The following is a 20,626-nucleotide window of genomic DNA, read 5'->3' on the forward strand; positions in this document are numbered from 1 at the left end:
GGAGAGAGAGAGACGAGGACGGGGGGGAGAGAGAGAGACAGGGGGAGAGAGAGAGAGAGCGAGACAGGGGGGGAGAGAGAGAGAGAGACCGGAGAGAGAGAGAGAGAGAGAGAGAGAGAGAGAGAGACCGGGGGGAGAAGAGAGAGAGAGAGACCGGGGGTAGAGAGAGAGAGAGAGAGAGAGACCAGGGGGAGAGAGAGAGAGAGAGAGAAAGAGACCAGGGGGAGAGAGAGAGCGAGAGAGAGAGAGACTGGGAGGTGGAGGGGAGAGAGAGACCGAGGTGGGGGTGGGGGGAGAGAGAGACCGGGTGGTGGGAGAGAGAGAGAGAGAGACCGAGGGGGGGGGGGTTAGAGAGAGAGAGAGAGACCAGGGGGGAGAGAGAGACTGGGGGGAGATAGGGAGTGAGAGAGAGAGACCGGTGGAGGGGGAGAGAGAGACAGAGAGAGACCGGGGGGAGAGAGAGAGAGACCAGGGGGATAGAAACATAGAAAATAGGTGTAGGAGTAGGTCATTCGGCCCTTCGAGCCTGCACCACCAATTCAATAAGATCATGGCTGATCTTTCCCTCAGTACCCCTTTCCTGCTTTCTCTCCATACCCCTTGATCCCTTTAGCCGCAAGGGCCATATCTAACTCCCTCTTGAATATATCCAGTGAACTGGTATCAACAACTCTCTGCGGTAGGGAATTCTACACGATAACAACTCTCTGAGTGAAGAAGTTTCTCCTCATCTCAGTCCTAAATTGCCTACCCCTTATCCGAAGACTGTGTCCCCTGTGTCCCATCATCGGGAACATTCTTCCCGCATCTAACCTGTCCCGTCCCGTCAGAATCTTGTAAGTTTCTATGAGATCCCCTCTCAGCCTTCTAAACTCCAGTGTATAAAGGCTCAGTTGATCCAGTCTCTCCTCATATGTCAGTCCCGCCATCCCGGGAATCAGCCTGGTGAACCTTCGCTGCACTCCCTCAATAACAAGAATGTCCTTCCTCAGATTACGAGACCAAACTGAACACAATATTTCAGGTGAGGCCTCACCAAGGCCCTGTACAACTGCAGTAAGACCTCCCTGCTCCTATATTTAAATCCCCTAGCTATGAAGGCCAACATATCATTTGCCTTCTTCACTGCCTGCTGTACCTGCATGCCAACATTCAATGACTGATGAACCATGACACCCAGGTCTCGTTGCACCGCCCCCTTTCCTAATCTGTCGCCATTCAAATAATATTCTGCCTTTGTGTTTTTGCCCCCAAAGTGGATAACCTCACATTTATCCACATTATACTGCCTGCAATGCATTTGCCCACTCACCTAACCTGTCCATGTCACCTTGCAGCCTTTTAGCGTCCTCCTCACAGCTCACACTGCCACCCAGCTTAGTATCGTCTACAAACTTGGAGATATTACACTCAATTCCTTCATCTAAATCATTAATGTATATTGTAAAGAGCTGGAGTTCCAGCACTGAGCCCTGCGGTACTCCACTAGTCACTGCCTGCCATTCTGAAAAGGACCCGTTTATCCCGACTCTCTGCTTCCTGTCTGCCAACCAGTTCTCTATCCACCTCAGTACATTACCCCCAATACCATGTACTTTGATTTTGCACACCAATCTCTTGTGTGGGACCTTGTCAAAAGCCTTTTGAAAGTCCAAATACACCACACCCACTGGTTCTCCCTTGTCCACTCTACTAGTTACATCTTCAAAAAATTCCAGAAGATTTGTCAAGCATGATTTCCCTTAGAGAGAAAGAGAGACCGGGGAGAGAGAGAGATAGAGAGACCATTGGGGTGAGAGAGAGAGAGCGAGAGAGAGAGAGACCGTTGGGGTGAGAGAGAGAGACCGGGGGGGAGGGAGAGAGAGCGAGAGAGAGAGAGAGACTGGTGGGAGTGAGAGAGAGAGAGAGAGAGGCTGAGGGAGAGAGAGAGAGAGAGAGAGAGAGGCTGAGGGAGAGAGAGAGAGGCTGGGGGAGAGAGAGACATGAGCGGTGGTGTGGGTGAGGTGGGGGGGGCGGGCGAGACACGGGTGGGGAGGGATCGGAGGGGAGAGAGGGAACTCAGGGAAGACAGATCATGTTCTTCCAACCCCCTATAAGGGACATTGTTGGAATGGATGATATCCAGAAGTCACGACACTGTCACTATTCACTTCATATCCAATAAACCTGTTAATAATCCGCACACAATGCCTGCCCCATCTATGGTGGGGTGGAGGGAGAGGAAGCACTTGTGCTGGGGTAAGGCACTTTGGCTGGCCCTTGCTGTCTTCTGGGGACCTCTGTCCTCTGTCATCAAGTTACAATTTGCAAAGTCAATGAGACCTTGGGATGGGCGGTTCCAGTTACACATTCCTGTGAAACTTCAGGGTGTGGCTTATCCTCCAAGGGGACCAATCAAAGGGTGGAGCATGGTGGCCATGTTTGCAGCACAAATAAACACATCCTAAAAATAATAGATTTACATTTCTGTTACTCTTCCAGTATTGGCGTGTCTTCTCCTTCAGAACAATGGCAAAGGTTTAGATTGGACTGCTGTCTAGCTGCTGACCAACCTGCTCCGCTCTACAATTTCAAAGTTTGCAGATGACACAAAATTTGGAAAAGTAGTAAACAATGGGGAGGATAGTAACAGATTTCAGGAGGACGTAGACAGACTGCTGAAAGGGGCAGACACATGGCAAATTAAATTTAACGCAGGGGAGTGTGAAATTATACATTTTGGTAGAAAGAATGAGGAAAGGCAATATAAATTAAATGGTACCATTTTAAAGGAGGTGCAGGTTCAGAGACCTGGGGATGTATGTACACAAATCTTTGAAAGTGGCAGGAGAAGTTGAGAAGGCTGCTAAAAAAGCAAATGGGATCCTGGGCTTTATCAATAGAGGCATCGAGTACAAGAGCAAGAAAGTTATGCTAAACCTTTATAAAACACTGGTTGGGCCTCAGCTGGAGTATTGTGTTCAATACTTTAGAGAGGATGTCTAGGCCTTAGAGAGGGTGCAGAAGAGATTTACTAGAATGGTACCAGGGCTGAGAGACTTCAGTTATGTGGAGAGACTGGAAGAGCTTAGAGCAGAGAAGGTTACGAAGAGATTTGATGGAGGTGTTCAAAATCATAAATGGTTTTGATAGAATAAATAAGGTGACACTGTTTCCAGTGGCAGAAGAGTCGGTAATCAGAGGACACAAATTTACGATAATTGGCAAAAAAACCCAAAGGTGACATGTGGAAACATTGTTTTACACATTGAGTTGTTGTAATCTTGAATTTGCTCCCTGAAGGGGTGTTGGAAGCAAATTCAATAGTAACTTTCAAAAATTGGATAAATATTTGAAGGGAAAACATTTACAAGGTTATGGGGAAAGAGCAGGGAGTGGGACTAATTGAATAGCTCTACCAAAGAGCTGGAAGAGGCACAGTGGGCCGAAGGATTAGAGGGGAGTTAAGGAGAACCTTTTATACTCAGAGTAGCAGAGGTCTGGAACTCACTGCCTGAATGCGAATCCCTCATCGCATTAAAAAAGTACTGGGCCTAACATTGAGTTTGGAGGCTTCCTTCATACGAACGCCTCTGAATCTGCGAATCTACCTTTTGGTCCCGGAGAAACGCAAGATCCCGGTCGGAGGCCTAGATTCGCTGCGCAGCGCATGGGGACATGTCTTCGAGGTACGTAAGTCCAAGCTGGAGTCACAAGGGCCTGGACCACCAATCACGATGCTGTATTCTCATTGATAATAATGGGGAAATAATTATCAATGAGAAAAACCCCTAAATCACCCAAACACAGCATAATAAATAACTAAAACACCTCACATATTTAAAATGAATTGAAATTAAATGTAATTAAATGTTTTAGAAAAAATATATTTTGGGGAATTTTTTTTTAATGTGTTTCAATAGTGCTCAAAATAAACTTACCTTAATGGACAGGGTTTTTACTATAAAAATGTGTGTTTAAATTTCATTTTTATATGTTTTAAAACTCTTATGTTGGTAATAGTAGGCTATGCGCCTTCTTTCACCAGGCGTAAAAGTTTGAGGGAGATTCGCTGGGCATGAATTGGGTAAACAGCCCAATCTCTGCTGCGCGGATGTCCTTCTCCTGGGGATGTGGAGGATCTGTCAAGAGAAATCTTTGACAGATCGGAAAAGCTGTTTTTCGGCGCATGCGCATTTGCGCCCCGAAAACCGGCTTTTGCGAGGCCTCGCCGGGTCTGTGCGCACTTCATACGGACCCAGTGAGGACGGAATTTTAGGCCCATTATATGTGCACTTGAAGTGCCGTAACCTACAGGGCTACGGACCAAGAGCAGGAAAGTGGGTTTAGACTGACTGGCTAGCTCTTTTTCGGCTGGCACAAACACAATGGGCCGAATGGCCTCCTTCTGAACCGTAAATATCTATGATTTTATGTGCTGCATCATACTACAATGATACTACATTCAGAATTTCCCCCAGTTCTGTTAGCCATTTCATCTGTCAGCCCTTGTAACTCATCCCAATGATAATCACAATTGGAATTCCATCCTTGAGCCCATTCCCAATGTGGGAATCCAGCACTAAACTACCAAAGTTACCAGATCAAACTACAATGTATACCTTTTGGTAAAAAAAACTTGAAAGAATTAGTGCTAATGACATCAATTTTGTTTGTTTATAGTTCAAACTGGCTGACATGGGCTTGGCACTGGAGAGCGCTCGCTTGTTGACCTGGAGAGCAGCTATGCTGAAGGACAATGGAAAATCATACATAAAGGTAATACAGGAGTCTTTCATATCTATATCTAGATACAGCTCTGATGTTTGAAATCGATTTCTCTTTGAGGTATGTCCCTGTCTATTTTCACTGCTGTACGCTTGTAAAATGTTAGGACAGAAATGTCTATTAAATATCTTTGATAGATAATTTCCTTTGCACTGCTGCTGCAGGTCTGAACCCGCAGTCAATTGTCCCCAGAGCACTTGTTAAGCATTAAGCTGATCTTGGCAGATGGAGCAAGGGGCAGATACCACTTTATCCATTTGATTATGTAACAGAAGTCCCGCAGGAGCCAGTACACATTTACCTATGCTCTAAGGTAAAAGATTAGGCTGCATCAAAGAAAGCTTCTAAGATAAACAAAATAAAAAAGCATATATTTAATTCACTGACAATGTTGTTGGCAGTAATAAGAATATAAAAAATAGGAGCAGGAGTAGGCCATATGGCCCCTCGAGCCTGCTCCTCCATTTAATACGATCTTGGCTGATCCGCTTCCAGGTCCACTTCCCCGCCCACTCCCCATAACCTCTTATTTCATTATCGGTTAAGAAACTGTCTATCTCTGTCTTAAATTTATTCACTGTCCCAGCTTCCACAGCTCTCTGAGGCAGCGAATTCCACAGATTTACAACCCTCTGAGAAAATAAATTTCTCCTCGTCTCAGTTTTAAATTGGCAGCCCCTTATTGTAAGATTATGCCCTCTAGTTCTAGTCTCCCCCATCAGTGGAAACATCCTCTCAGCATCCACCTTGTCAAGCCCTCTCATAATCTTATACGTTTCGATAAGATCATCTCTTAATCTTCTGAATTCCAATGAGTAGAGGCCCAACCTACTCAACCTTTCCTCATAGGTCAACCCCCTCATCTCTGGAATCAACCTAGTGAACCTTCTATGTAAAGAGAAAAAGGTTAGTAAAGACAAACGTAGGTCCCCTGCAGTTAGAATCAGGGGAAGTCATAACGGGGAACAAAAAAATGGCGGACCAATTGAACAAGTACTTTGGTTCGGTATTCACTAAGGAGGACACAAACAACCCCTTCCGGATATAAAAGGGGTCTAGTAAGGAGGAGGAACTGAGGGAAATCCTTATTAATCAGGAAATTGTGTTGGGGAAATTGATGGGATTGAAAGCTGATAAATCCCCAGGGCCTGATGGACTGCATCCCAGAGTACTTAAGGAGGTGGCCTTGGAAATAGTGGATGCATTGACAGTCATTTTCCAACATTCCATTGACTCTGGATCAGTTCCTATGGAGTGGAGGGTAGCCAATGTAACCCCACTTTTTAAAAAAGGAGGGAGAGAGATAACAGGGAATTATAGACCGGTCAGCCTGACATCGGTAGTGGGTAAAATGATGGAATCAATTATTAAGGATGTCATAGCAGTGCATTTGGAGAGAGGTGATATGATAGGTCCAAGTCAGCATGGATTTGTGAAAGGGAAATCATGCTTGACAAATCTTCTGGAATTTTTTGAGGATGTTTCCAGTAGAGTGGACAAGGGAGAACCAGTTGATGTGGTGTATTTGGACTTTCAGAAGGCTTTCGACAAGGTCCCACACAAGAGATTAATGTGCAAAGTTAAAGCACATGGGATTGGGGGTAGTGTGCTGACATGGATTGAGAACTGGTTGTCAGACAGGAAGCAAAGATTAGGAGTAAATGGGGACTTTTCAGAATGGCAGGCAGTGACTAGTGGGGTACCGCAAGGTTCTGTGCTGGGGCCCCAGCTGTTTACACTGTACATTAATGATTTAGACGAGGGGATTAAATGTAGTATCTCCAAATTTTTGGATTACACTAAGTTGGGTGGCAGTGTGAGCTGCGAGGAGGATGCTATGAGGCTGCAGAGCGACTTGGATAGGTTAGGTGAGTGGACAAATGCATGGCAGATGAAGTATAATGTGGATAAATGTGAGGTTATCCATTTTGGTGGTAAAAACAGAGAGACAGACTATTATCTGAATGGTGACAGATTAGGAAAAGGGGAGGTGCACAGAGACCTGAGTGTCATGGTACATCAGTCATTGAAGGTTGGCATGCAGGTACTGCAGGCGGTTAAGAAAGCAAATGGCATGTTGGCCTTCATAGCGAGGGGAATTGATTACAGGGGCAGGGAGGTGTTACTACAGTTGTACAGGGCCTTGGTGAGGCCACACCTGGAGTATTGTGTACAGTTTTGGTCTCCTAACCTGAGGAAGGACATTCTTGCTATTGAGGGAGTGCAGCGAAGGTTCACCAGACTGATTCCCGGGATGGCGGGACTGACCTATCAAGAAAGACTGGATCAACTGGGCTTGTATTCACTGGAGTTCAGAAGAATGAGAGGGGACCTCATAGAAACGTTTAAAATTCTGACGGGGTTAGACAGGTTAGATGCAGGAAGAATGTTCCCAATGTTGGGGAAGTCCAGAACCAGGGGACACAGTCTAAGGATAAGGGGTAAGCCATTTAGGACCGAGATGAGGAGGAATTTCTTCAACCAGAGAGTGGTGAACCTGTGGAATTCTCTACCACAGAAAGTTGTTGAGGCCAATTCACTAAATATATTCAAAAAGGAGTTAGATGAAGTCCTTACTACTCGGGGGATCAAGGGGTATGGCGAGAAAGCAGGAATGGGGTACTGAAGTTGCATGTTCAGCCATGAACTCATTGAATGGCGGTGCAGGCTAGAAGGGCCGAATGGCCTACTCCTGCACCTATTTTCTATGTTTCTATGTTTCTATGAACTGCCTCCAAAGCAAGTATATCCTTTCGTAAATGTGGAAACCAAAACTGCACGCAATATTCCAGGTGTGGCCTCACCAATACCAGTAGCAAGACTTCCCTTCTTTTATATTCCATCCCCTTTGCAATAAAGGCCAAGATTCCATTGGTCTTCCTGATCACTTGCTGTAGTTGCATCCTAACCATTTGTGTTTCATGCACAAGTACCCCCAGGTCCCACTGTACTGCAGTACTTTGCGATCTTTATCCATTTAAATAATAACTTGTTCTTTGATTTTTTTTCTGCCAAAGTGCATGACCTCACACTTTCCCACATTATACTCCATCTGCCAATTTTTTGCCCACTCACTTAGCCTGTCTATGTCCTTTTGCAGATTTTCTGTGTGCTCCTCACACATTGCTTTTCCTCCCATCTTTGTATCATCAACAAACTAATATTAAAATTGATACCCCAAACCCCAACAGTCCAACACACTGAACTTATTCATTTACCTTCTGTGGGTGAGATACACTTTTTGGGCTCCGGTGATCTTGGTTATGTTAATGTAACAATTACTGATGGTAAATTTTACTCAAGTAACTGTTGAGCAATCAAATGCTCTCCTGAGAAAGTCAAATGTGGTTCTCCAGCTTCTCCCACTGGCTCGGTGAGTATGAAGGAATTGTTAAAGGAGTGGTGGGCCAATTAAGGACTAAAAAGGAAATCTTGTGGAGGCAGAGGTAGCACTGATGTACTGAATGAGTACTTTGCATCTGATCTGTCTTCACAAAAGAAGAGGATGAATTTAATGTTGCAGTGAAGGAGGAGGGAGCAGAGATATTGGATAGGATAACAGTAGATAGAAAGGAGGTGGTAAATGGATTGGCATCACTCAAAGTTCACAAATCACCCGGTCTCGATAGGATGCCTCCTAATTTGCTGGGGGAAGCTAGGGGTGGAGACAATAGAAGCTCAGACCATAATCTTTCAATTCTCTTTGGTGGTGCCAGAGGATTGGAAATGTTACACCCCTGTTCAAAAAAAAAAGGGAGCCGGAACAACCTGGTAACTACAGGCCAATCAGTCTAACGTCACGTCAGTGGTGGGAAAACTACTAGAGACCATTGTCAAGGACAAAGTTAGTTCTCACTTGGAGAAGCATGGGTTAATAAGGGACAGCTAGCACGAATTTGTTAAAGGCAAATCGTGTCTGACTAACCTGATTGAGTTCTTTGATGAAGTAACAGAGTGGGTTGATGAAGATAGTGCAGTAGATGTTGTACATATGGACTTTAAAAAGGCATTTAATAAAGTACCATATAACACACGTATTTGGAAAACAGAACATGATATTAAAGGGACAGTGATAGCTTGGGTCCGTAATTGGTTAAAGGATCAGAGACAGAGAGTAGCAGCTAACGGATGTTTTTCTGACTGAAGAGAAGTATGCAGTGGGGTTCCCCAGGGGTCGGTATGAGGACCATTGAATCCATGACCTCATCTCTCATCTGGAAGGAGGAGAGCATGCCAGGGGATTTCAGAGACGCCGTAAGCATGACCATCTTCAAGAAAGGTGACAAGTCCGATTGCGGTAATCACAGAGGAGTTTCCCTGCTGTCTGTCACAGGGAAAATTATCGCAAGAATCGTCCTCAATCGTCTCTTCCCAGTGGCTGAAGAGCTCCTCCCAGAGTTGCAATGGGGATTTCGCCCACTGAGAGGCACAACGGACATGATCTTTACCGTGCAATCAATCCAAGACAAATGTAGGGAGCAGCACCAACCTCTGTACATCGCCTGCTTTGCCCTCACAAAGGCCTTCGACTCTGTCAACCGTCAGGGATTATGGAGTGTCCTACTCAAATTTGTCTGTCCTCAAAAACTTGTCACCATCCTCCGCTTGCTTCACGATGACATGCAAGCCGTGATCCTTACCAACAGATACAAGTGCAGACCGGGGTCAAGCAAGGCTGTGTCATCGTACTAACGCTCTTCTCAATCTTTCTCACTGCAGTGCTTCATCTCACCTTTAACAAACTCCCCGCTGGAGTGGAGCTAATCTACAGGATGAACAGGAAATTGTTCAACCTCCGTCTCCTCCAGTCCAGATCCAAGGTTATTTCAACCTCTGTCATTGAATTAAAGTATGCAGATGACGCTTGCATTTGTTCGCACTCGGAGGCCAAACTCCAAACCATCGTTGACACTTTCACTGAAGCATACGAGAGACTGGGCCTTACATTAAATATCCATAAGACAAAGGTTCTCTACCAACATGCCCCAGCCACATAGTACTGCCCTCCTCCCCCCCCCCCCCCCCCCCCCGATTATCAAGATCCATGACGAGGTCTTGGACAGCGAGGACCACTTTCCATACCTTGGGAGCCTTCTGTCAGCGAGGACAGACATCGATGACGACATCCCACACTGCCGTCAGTGTGTCAGTGCAGCCTTCGGTCGCCTGAGGAAGAGAGTGTTTGAAGACCAAGATTTCAAACCCGGCACCAAGCTGATGGTCTGCAGAGCAGTAGTGATACCCGCCCTCCTATATGCTTCTGAGACATGGACAATGTACAGTAGGCACCTCAAAGCACTGGAGAAGTACCACCAACGCTGCCTCTGCAAATCCATTGGCAGGATAGACGTACCAACGTCGGCGTACTCTCAGGCCAACATCCCCAGCATGGAGGCATTGATCACGCTCAACTAGCTCCGATGGGCAGGCCACATAAGAACATAAGAAATAGGAGCAGGAGTAGGCCATTTGGCCCCTCGAGCCTGCTCTGCATTTAGTAAGATCATGGCTGATCTGATCATGGACTCAGCTCCACTTCCCTGCCCGCTCCCCATAATCCTTTATTCCCTTATCGCTCAAAAATCTGCCTATCTCCGCCTTAAATATATTCAATGACCCAGCCTCCACAGCTCTCTGGGGCAGAGAATTCCATAGATTTACAACCCTCTGAGAGGAGAAATTTCTCCTCATCTGAGTTTTAAATGGGCGGCCCCTATTCTGAGGCTATGTCCTCTAGTTTTAGTTTCCCCTATGAGTGGAAATATCCTTTCTGCATCCACCTTGTCAAGCACCCTCATTATCTTACAAGTTTCAATAAGATCACTTCTCATTCTTCTGAACTCCAATGAGTAAGGCAAATGGAATGTTGGCCTTCATTGCGAGAGGGATGGAGTACTAAAGCAGGGAGGTCCTGCTGCAACTGTACAGGGTATTCGTGAGGCTGCACCTGGAGTACTGCGTGCAGTTTTGGTCACCTTACTTAAGGAAGGATATACTAGCTTTGGAGGGGGTACAGAGACGATTCACTAGGTTGATTCCGGAGATGAGGGGGTTACCTTATGATGATAGATTGAGTAGACTGAGTCTTTACTCGTTGGAGTTCAGAAGGATGAGGGGTGATCTTATAGAAACATTTAAAATAATGAAAGTGATAGACAAGATAGAGGCAGAGAGGTTGTTTCCACTGGTCGGGGAGACTAGAACTAGGGGGCACAGCCTCAAAATATGGGGGAGCCAATTTAAATCTGAGTTGAGAAGGAATTTCTTCTCCCAGAGGGTTGTGAATCTGTGGAATTCTCTGCCCATGGCTAGCTCATTGAATGTATTCAAATCACAGATAGATAGATTTTTAACCAATAAGGGAATTAAGGGTTATGGGGAGCGGGTGGGTAAGTGGAGCTGAGTCCACGGCCAGATCAGCCATGATCTTGTTGAGTGGCGGAGCAGGCTCGAGGGGCTAGATGGCCTACTCCTGTTCCTAATTCTTATGTTCTTATGTTCTTATGAGTATAGGCCCAACCTACTCAACCTATCTTCATAAGTCAACCCCTCATCTCCAAGTGAACCTTCTCTGAGCAGCCTTCAATGCAAGTATATCCTTCCTTAAATATGGAGACCAAAACTATACGCAGTACTCCAGGTGTGGCCTCACCAATACCCTGTACAATTGTAGCAGGATTTCTCTGCTTTTATACTCCATCCCCCTTGTAATAAAGGCCAACATTCCAAATTGTCCACATGCTTGATTCAAGACTCCCGAAGCAAGCACTCTACTCCGAGCTCCAGGAGGGCAGAGAAAACGCTTCAAAGACACCCTCAAAGCCTCCCTGAAAAAATGTAACCTCCACCGACTCTTGGGGCTCCCTGGACCAAGACTGCTCAAAGTGAAGGAGAAGCATCCAGGAAGGCTCCCAACACTTTGAGTCTCTTCGTCGGGAGCAAGCGGAAGCCAAGTACAAACAGCTGAAGGAGCATATGACAAACCAAGCACCCCACCCATCTGTCCCTTCAACCACCACCTGCTCCACCAATGTAGATCCCGCATCGGACTCATCCGTCACCTTAAAACTCGTATTAGTGTGGAAGCAAGTCATCCTCGACTCCGGGGGACTGCCTAAAAAGAAGAAAATTGCTTTTTTTGTTATACGTAAATGACCTGGACTTGGGTATAGTGAGTACAATTTAAAAGTTTCCGGTGATATAAAACTTGGCAAAGTAGTACATAATGAGCAAGATAATAGCAGACTTCAGAAGGATGCAGACAGACAGGTTAAATGGGCAGAGACATGGCAGGTGCAATTTAGTGCGGATGTGTGAAGTGATGCACTTTGGGAGAAACAAAATGGAGTGGCCATATAATCTGACTGATACTATTTGAGGGGAGTGCAAGTGCAGAGAGACCTGGGGTGCATATTTGCCAACCTTTAATGGTGGCAAGTTGATAAGGCAGTTAAGAAATAGTATGGGATACTTGGCTTTGTAATTAGGGACATTGAATTCAAAAATAAGGAAGTCATGCAAAAATTTTACAAATCATTAGTTAGACCTCAGCTGGAGTATTGTGTACAATTCTGGGTACCACACTTTAGTAAGGATATCAAGGCCTTGGAGAGGTTGCCGAGGATGTTTACCAGGATGATACCAGGGATGAGGGACTTCAGTTATGTGGGGGGATTGGAGAAGCTAGAATTGTTCTCCTCAGAGCAGCTAAAATGAAGAGGAGAGCTAACTGAGGTATTCAAAATGATGAGTTTTGATAGAGTAAGTTGGGAGAAACTGTTTCCTCTGGCAAGTAGGTCAGTAACCAGAGACTATAGATTTAAAATAATTGTTAAAAGCACTAGAGGGGGAATTAGATTTTTTTTCACATAGAGGATTCTTATAATCTGGTGGAATCAGAATGCATAGAAATTTTCAAAAGGCAATTGGACGTGTATTTGAAGAGAACTAAATTGCAGGGTTATGGAAAAAAAGCTGAGGTGTGGGACTAAGTAGGACAGCTCTTTAAAAGAGCTGGCACAGGCACAACAGGACAAATGCCCCTTTTATATGCTGTAAAAGTCTATGATTCTGCATGCAGCCCCTGGTGTGGTATTGAGTTGTACAGTATAGAAAAGTCCAACTCTTATCCCTGCTCTGGTCTATGCTAAATTTACCGATCTCAAATGGGGTGGCAGTGGAGCTTTTAAAATTATCCTCCAGAGAATTGAGCATATACTCTAGGCTGGCACTCCCAATGCAGTTCTGAGGGAGTGTTGCAGTGTCGGAAGTGCTGTCTTTCGGTTGAGACATTAAATCAAGGCTCCGTCTGCTCTCTCAGGTTGACGTAAAAGATCCCATGGCACTATTCGAAGAGCAGGGAAGTCCTCGTAGTCTCCTGGCCAATATTTACCCCTCAATCAACATCACTAAAACAGAGTATCTGGTCATTCATTTCATTGCTGTTTGTGTGCAAATTGGCTGCTGTGTTTCCTACATTACAACAGTAACTACACTTCAAAAGTATTTAATTGGTTGTAAAGCGCTTTGAGGTAACTTCGATGGTATGAGACGTGAATTGGCTAGAATAGATTGGCGAATGATACTCAAAGGGTTGATGGTGTATAGGCAATCGCAACCATTTAAAGATCACATGGATGAACTTCAACAATTGTACATCCCTTTCTGGAGTAAAAACAAAACGGGGAAGGTGGCTCAACCATGGCTAACAAGGGAAATTAGGGATAGTGTTAAATCCAGGGAAGAGGCATATAAGTTGGCCAGAAAAAGCAGCAAACCTGAGGACTGGGAGAAATTTAGAATTCAGCAGAGGAGGCCAAAGGGTTTAATTAGGAGGGGGAAAATAGAGTATGAGAGGAAGCTTGCTGGGAACATAAAAACTGACTGCAAAAGCTTCTACAGGTATGTGCAGAGAAAAAGATTAGTGAAAGGTCCCTTGCAGTCAGAATCAGGCGAATTTATAATGGGGAACAAAGAAATGGCAGACCAATTGAACAAATACTTTGGTTCTGTCTTCATGAAGGAAGACACATATAACCTTCCAGAAATACTAGGGGACCGAGGCGCTAGCGAGAAGGAGGTAATGAAGGAAGTCCTTATTAGTCAGGAAATTGTGTTCAGGAAACTGATAGGATTGAAGGCCGATAAATCCCCAGGGCCTAATAGTCTGCATCCCAGAGTACTTAAAGAAGTGGCCCTAGAAATAGTGGATGCATTGGTGATCATTTTCCAACAGTCTATCGACTCTGGATCAGTTCCTATGGACTGGAGGGTAGCTAATGTAACACCACTTTTTAAAAAAGGAGTGAGAGAGAAAACGGGTAATTATAGACCGGTTAGCCTGACATCAGTAGTGGGGAAAATGTTGGAATCAATTAATAAAGATGAAATAGCAGCGCATTTGGAAAACAGTGACAGCATGGATTTATGAAAGGGAAATCATGCTTGACAAATCTTCTAGAATTTTTTGAGGATGTAACTAGTAGAGTGGACAAGGGAGAACCAGTGGATGTGGTGTATTTGGACTTTCAAAAGGCTTTTGACAAGGTCCCACACAAGAGATTGGTGTGTAAAATTAAAGCATATGGTATTGGTGGTAATGTATTGACGTGGATAGAGAGCTGGTTGGCAGACAGGAAGTAGAGAGTCGGAATAAATGGGTCCTTCTCAGAATGGCAGGCAGTGACTAGTGGGGTGCCGCAGGGCTCAGTGCTGGGACCCCAGCTATTTACAATATACATTAATGATTTAGATGAAGGAATTGAATGTAATATCTCCAAGTTTGCAGATGACACTAAGCTGTGTGGCGGTGTGAGCTGTGAGGAGGATGCTAAGAGGCTGCAGGGTGACTTGGACAGGTTAGGTGAGTGGGCAAATGCATGGCAGATGCAGTATAATGTGGATAAATGTGAGGTTATCCACTTTGGTGGCAAAAACCTGAAGGCAAATTATTATCTAAATGGCAGCAGATTAGGAAAAGGGGAGGTGCAACGAGACCTGGGTGTCATGGTACATCAGTCATTGAAAGTTGGCATGCAGGTACAGAAGGCAAATGGCATGTTGGCCTTCATAGCTAGGGGATTTGAGTATAGGAGCAACGAGGTCTTATTGCAGTTGTACAGGGCTCTGGTGAGGCCTCACCTGGAATATTGTGTTCCGTTTTGGTCCCCTAATCTGAGGAAGGACGTTCTTGCTATTGAGGGAGTGCAGCGAAGGTTCACCAGACTGATTCCCGGGATGGAGAGACTGACATATGAGGAGAGACTGGATCAACTGGGCCTGTATTCACTGGAGTTTAGAAGAATGAGAGGGGATCTCATAGAAACATATAAAATTCTGACGGGACTGGATAGGTTAGATGCAGGAAGAATGTTCCCGATGTTGGGGAAGTCCAGAACCAGGGGTCACAGTCTAAGGATAAGGGGTAAGCCATTTAGGACCGAGATGAGGAGAAACTTCTTCACTCAGAAAGTTGTTAACCTCTGGAATTCTCTACCGTAGAGAGTTGTTGATGCCAGTTCGTTAGGTATATTCAAGAGGGAGTTAGATATGGCCCTGACGGCTGAAGGGATCAAGGGGTATGGAAAGAAAGCAGGAAAGGGGTCCTGAGGCGAATGATCAGCCATGCTCTTATTGAATGGTGGTACAGGCTCGAATGGCCTACCCCTGCACCTATTTTCTATGTTTCTATGTCCTGAGGTCGTGAAAGGTGCTGCATAAAATATAAGTCTTTCTTTCCTTCTATTAAAGAGGGAGAATATATCATCCAATGTTCCTGCTCCAATCACTGTGCAGAGATCTTTGCTGGAAAGTGCATCTATATGGATGGTGGGTGTGCATATGATAAAGGTCTGCCCTGATACTCCCCTCCAGTCAAATAGTCCCCAACACTTACTGTCCAGGTTTAGGCAGTACACATGTCCACTGGTAGCTTACGTGATGGCATGGTGTGGAAATGAACCATACAGTTCCTGATTATCAATACCTGTTCTGTGCTGAGGTATCTGATCTGAGCCAGTGTAGTGTTGGGGAACTACAATTAGCTTCACGGTCTTAAAGAGGGAAAATCAACCAGAGGTCCTGCTCCTGATCTCTGCTTTAAATTGCTCGTGTATTGACCTTGGGTGAGGACAGGATAGGGGTTGACTATGGGGCCCTGTGCAGTGGAATACCCTGCTGTCATTCACTAGTGAGGCTCACGCATGAAATGTGGCAAATTGTGGCAAGGTACTGGCCTGCCCCAGCATCAGAGGAGGTGAGAGAGTTGAGGGCAGTTATAATAAGAAGCAAGACTATCAAACAAGTGTAGCATGACGTGATGTATTTTCTTAGCTCAGAGTTCTCAATAATACCTGGAGGAGAGAGCACTTTTGAGTATCATTTATTCACTTTTACAAAAATAGTAATATTTCTGTAATTTTGTGAACTGGGAGAATAGTTTGAAAGAAAAATTTAATTTATTACTTCTGAAATAACAACCTTCTGAAATAACAACCTGCAATGCTGCATTCCACAGAACCACCCCTGCAATTATATAGCACACGGAAAATGTATTTTTATAGCAATCTGACAAAATGGAAAATCTGAATGTTGCAGTGTTTTTCATGTATAGAATTGCCACTGATCGCCTCTGCTCACAATAATAACAGAACGCTCAGTGCTGGAAGGGAAATGAACGATCAATTTGAAAGTTGTTACGTGGCAAAACAAGATTGAAAGGAAGCTGTTTCTGCAAATTCCATTATTGTTCACACATTGCTGGCAGAGACAGTTTGTTTCTCCTTCAGTTGACAGGCTTCAGATAAGAAATTTCTGTTTGAAAATGGGTTAGACTCTCCAGTGTAAAGGCCATTTCAAGGCAAATAATTGGATGGTCACATATGTGTGTTTAGCTTTAATTTGGATACTAAAGTACTTGAGAGTTTCCAATATGAGAAAATGTGAAATACTTGATTTGAAGAGAGGTGGGGACATTTTGGGGATTTGAAGGATGTCAGTAGTGGGGAACAGAATGTTAATATCCCTTTCCCACATATTGCACCTGGTATCAATATTATGCAATCCCAGGTAAACTATTGCACGCATTTTCAGGATCATTTTTACTTGGGATCCTTTCAGCAACAGCAACAACTTTAATTTATATAGCGCTTTTAACGTATTAAAACATCTCAAGGTGCTTCACAGGAGCATTATCAAACAAGATTTAACATCAAGTCACATAACAAAATATTAGAATAGGTGAGGGTCACAGAGGTAAGTTTAAAGAAGCTTCTTAAAGGAGGACAGAAATAGACAGAAAAATCGAGGCTGAATTTTCGGCTTTGCTAATTTCGGGGCGGTAATGATGGCGGGGTGGTAAAGTTTGTGCCCGGGAAATGTTTGCGTCTCTGTCAGCAAAATTCGGCAGCTGGGCCCTTAGTGTGGGGCTGAGTGCTAAGGGAGGCGTTGCGCGCCTCTCTTAGGGCGCTAGGCCGGCTGAGCATGCGAAAATTCCGAGCTAAACAGCCGGCCTTGGAGTGCTCTAAGAGAGACCTAGGGAGGAAAAAAAACTTGAATAAAAACCACACTACTTACCTCACTTCAGCCGCTACAACTCAGATCGCCCGCTCTCACAGGCGGTCTCAGCAGGGCGCTCTACGGAGCGCTACTGATTGGACGGGAACCAAAAATCGAGCCAGTGTCGCAACCAGGGGCGTTGCACACTGGCTCCGCACCCCACCAAAACCGGCCCCGAAAACCCTGGCGGGGTGCTGGAAGCTGGCCACCCGCCCCAAAGAGCTTACCGCCTCCATTGCCGCCCCTCCAGGGTGAAAACAGAGGCAGCAACAAGCCAAAAATCCAGCCCCAAGGGAGCTAATTGCAGAGTTTAGAGCCTAGGCAGCTGAAGGCACAGCCAGCAATGGAGGAGAGCAGCGATGGAGGAGGGTCGGAGGAGGTTACAGAGATAGGGAGGAAAGCAAAGTAAACAGACTTTCACCCCAAATATTGAAAACAAGTCAATAAACTGGTAGCTAAACATTGCCGGGGGAAGCATTGGCCGTTTTCATTTACCTACTGTTGCCTAATTCTGGAAACCAGCCGGCAAGCTAATCGGCTGATTCTGTGAGTGACAGATAATGAGTTTCTTTGGCTCTGTGTATATAATAGATATTGAGGCATTTCTAAATTTGAGAACTGTCAGCAAAATATTAACTGCATTTAATAGCTAGAACACCAATTTCCTCGAGACCAGATTAAATCTGATAATAAAGAAATGAATATTTCTCAACTTTGTGTAGAGTCACAGTGAAATCATCTAATGTAAACTCCAATATAATAGTTTATTACTGCAGTTCGGTGGAAAAGTAAGGATCTTTACTACATTCTAAAATAAGTTTAAGAGGGTGCTGAACACTTGGATTAATTCGGATTTGGACTGCACTGAAACTTGGATAGTCAAAATTCGATGTACAAGCTGCTGGGTAGGAGCGTCTTCCTGGAGCTGTTAGAGAATTGGATGCCATGGGCCAACAATACTTCCTATGCCACCAGCAAAACAGTTTGTATGCCACAGAGCAAGCACAGTTATCCATAACTCATTAAGTCAGTCATCATGCAAATGTAAAATGATCTAAGTAACTGTCTTCTGTTCACGGCTTTTTCTTAAGATGTAACTTTGAACAACCATCTGCTCTGGCTGTGTGCCCAGTTTCAACACACAGCTGTATGTACGATACCCCTGTATAATTGTCCCTCTGTCAGGCTCAGCTGTGTGCTCAGGAGACAGCTGCATGGTGAATCACTCACCAACACCTGCTCTTGTTTTAGTTAAAGAGACATTACCCCTTTCGTTGCCCGCCTCCCTACCTGTTCTCTCATTAGAAGCTGTCACAACCTTTGTCTGTTGGTCTGACTCACAGAAGTTCCTCCTGCAAGATGCTCTGACTCAACAGAGCCGCCACTGTAACTCATTGTGTCATCTATAGACCTTGGTCAAGTAAAGTCTCTGGTATTTCCATGAGTCTGCCATTGAATTTTACAGAGGCCTCTTTGTGTAAAGAGCTTTTCAGTCCATACCAGCATGTACTGTAGATAATAGCAAGGCATCCATCTGAAGGCTTTTCTATAGAATTGCTGAAACATTCGAACAGCAGGAACTTTCACAGTTGCTGCATGAGCTTCCTCACACAGAATTTAGGGAGGTCCTAAAATTCCAAGGAGCTTTATGCAGACTTGTCAGGACTGTATTCATCAAGTTTAAAAAAATCATTTTCTCTCCCCATTCACTGAGTAGTGGCACATATGGGATTTGAGCACAAATTAGTAGCAGTGCAGACAGACATAAAAGTAAACCGCTACTTCTCAACATTTCTTTGCAGCATACTCACTTGGAAACATTTTCAAAACTAGACCAGAATTTCACGGAGTTGAAATTAGATAGCACAGCCTACTGGCGGAATGCTGCCTGCACCAGGATGGGTTGGTCATGTGTCGTTATGGTTATCCTGAATCCAGCTGGCCCAGCACCCACTGCATTCAGGGCAGCCCAGTTTCCGGAAGGGGATGAAACAGATGTTAGGCCCCCTATTTGCATTGTAAAGGGCCTATTGCTTGTTTTAGGTGTGACAATCCTGGGCACCTCCACCTCAACCTTTACCAATATGGCGGATGGCGCACTTCCGGCCGCTTCCCATATTGGAAGCTTAGTCGCCTATTTTATTCCTGCAAAATGAGCGTGGTGACCATGGATTTCTAGCCCTCAATCTCCTGGATTTTGGATGGGTATTTTTTTAAGTGATAACTATTTTTGAACCCAGCCATATATAATATGTGATGAACAGAGTAAAATCATCCCTATACTGCGCTTGTCTGGCATTTTGGGGAGCAGTGACTCACTTGGATACAATTTCAACTTTCCACTCGGATGGATCGGGCGCCCGTTACAGAAACCATATGATTTTTATTTCCATTGAAATGAGGGTACCAGAGGGTTTGTCACTAAGGATCCTTTGAGATGTCATGCTACAGAGGGAAGCCAGTCGGTTAAGACTCCCCAAGAATTGCTTTGTGCCATCCTGCTGGCACCCACACCCCGACATGTGCAGAGAAGTCGCAGAATTCACTTTGGCAGACCTTGTTGGAGCCGTTCCTTCCCAAAGGAGACTGCATCAGCAGAGCTCTCGTGGCATCATAGTGAGATGGGAATACCCAACTAACCCATACGCTGGAAGGTTATACCGTAGCAACCCAATCACAGCATGCCATGATACTACATCAAGGAAGGCGTGCCCAGCGTGATCAACAGTCACTGCTGCCTGTTTGGATACACCTGGCTAGATGCCCCTAGCCACATCTGCGGACCCTGGGATTAACAATAGGAACATGCCTTCTTAAGGGCTGAATCAGCAGAGGGGTGAATGACAAGCTGTGCAAGGACATCTGTGGCTACAATGCAAGGTAGGGCTTGCACATGTGCAGGGATAGTAATGGTTAGTTGTGGCCTGAAACATACCTGCACTTTCTAGGCTGACCTATGGGCTGATGCTTTGGAATAGCACCAAAGAAAACTCTTCTTGCAAGCATCTCATATAGCACCACCTCGACTTCAACAGCCAGCAAAAAGGAGTCCAGATGATGGATTGTGCTGTTACTTGTTTGCAGACTCATGTCTGCACCTAGATGTCACTTTACCTTCAGGGTGATCTACCACTTCTTACTCCCTTGCTTCTTGAGCCTTGGTGAAGGTTGCTGATGGTTTAAGATGCCTTTTAATGTTCTCCAGATTTTTTCTAAATTTTTGTCCCCCTTCTTGTGACACTCACTGTCAATTGTCCCCATCCCTTCAAATTTGACTTGCATGCAGTTTTCCTCTGCTACCAGT

The 20,626-nt window shown here is 45.0% G+C and overlaps 1 protein-coding gene across 3 annotated transcripts in view; it reads left to right on the plus strand.

The window, feature by feature from the left end:
• acads (acyl-CoA dehydrogenase short chain) overlaps positions 1-20,626 on the plus strand; it is a 246,413-nt gene that overhangs the window by 187,512 nt on the left and 38,275 nt on the right. For all 3 annotated transcript variants that reach the window (XM_070886307.1, XM_070886309.1, XM_070886308.1), the window contains one exon: positions 4,663-4,758. In XM_070886307.1, the coding sequence (XP_070742408.1) occupies positions 4,663-4,758 (96 nt within the window). The remainder of the gene's footprint in view (positions 1-4,662; positions 4,759-20,626) is intronic.

The sequence above is a fragment of the Pristiophorus japonicus genome, chromosome 8 (assembly GCF_044704955.1).
Source record: "Pristiophorus japonicus isolate sPriJap1 chromosome 8, sPriJap1.hap1, whole genome shotgun sequence".
Classification (NCBI taxonomy): domain Eukaryota; kingdom Metazoa; phylum Chordata; class Chondrichthyes; family Pristiophoridae; genus Pristiophorus; species Pristiophorus japonicus.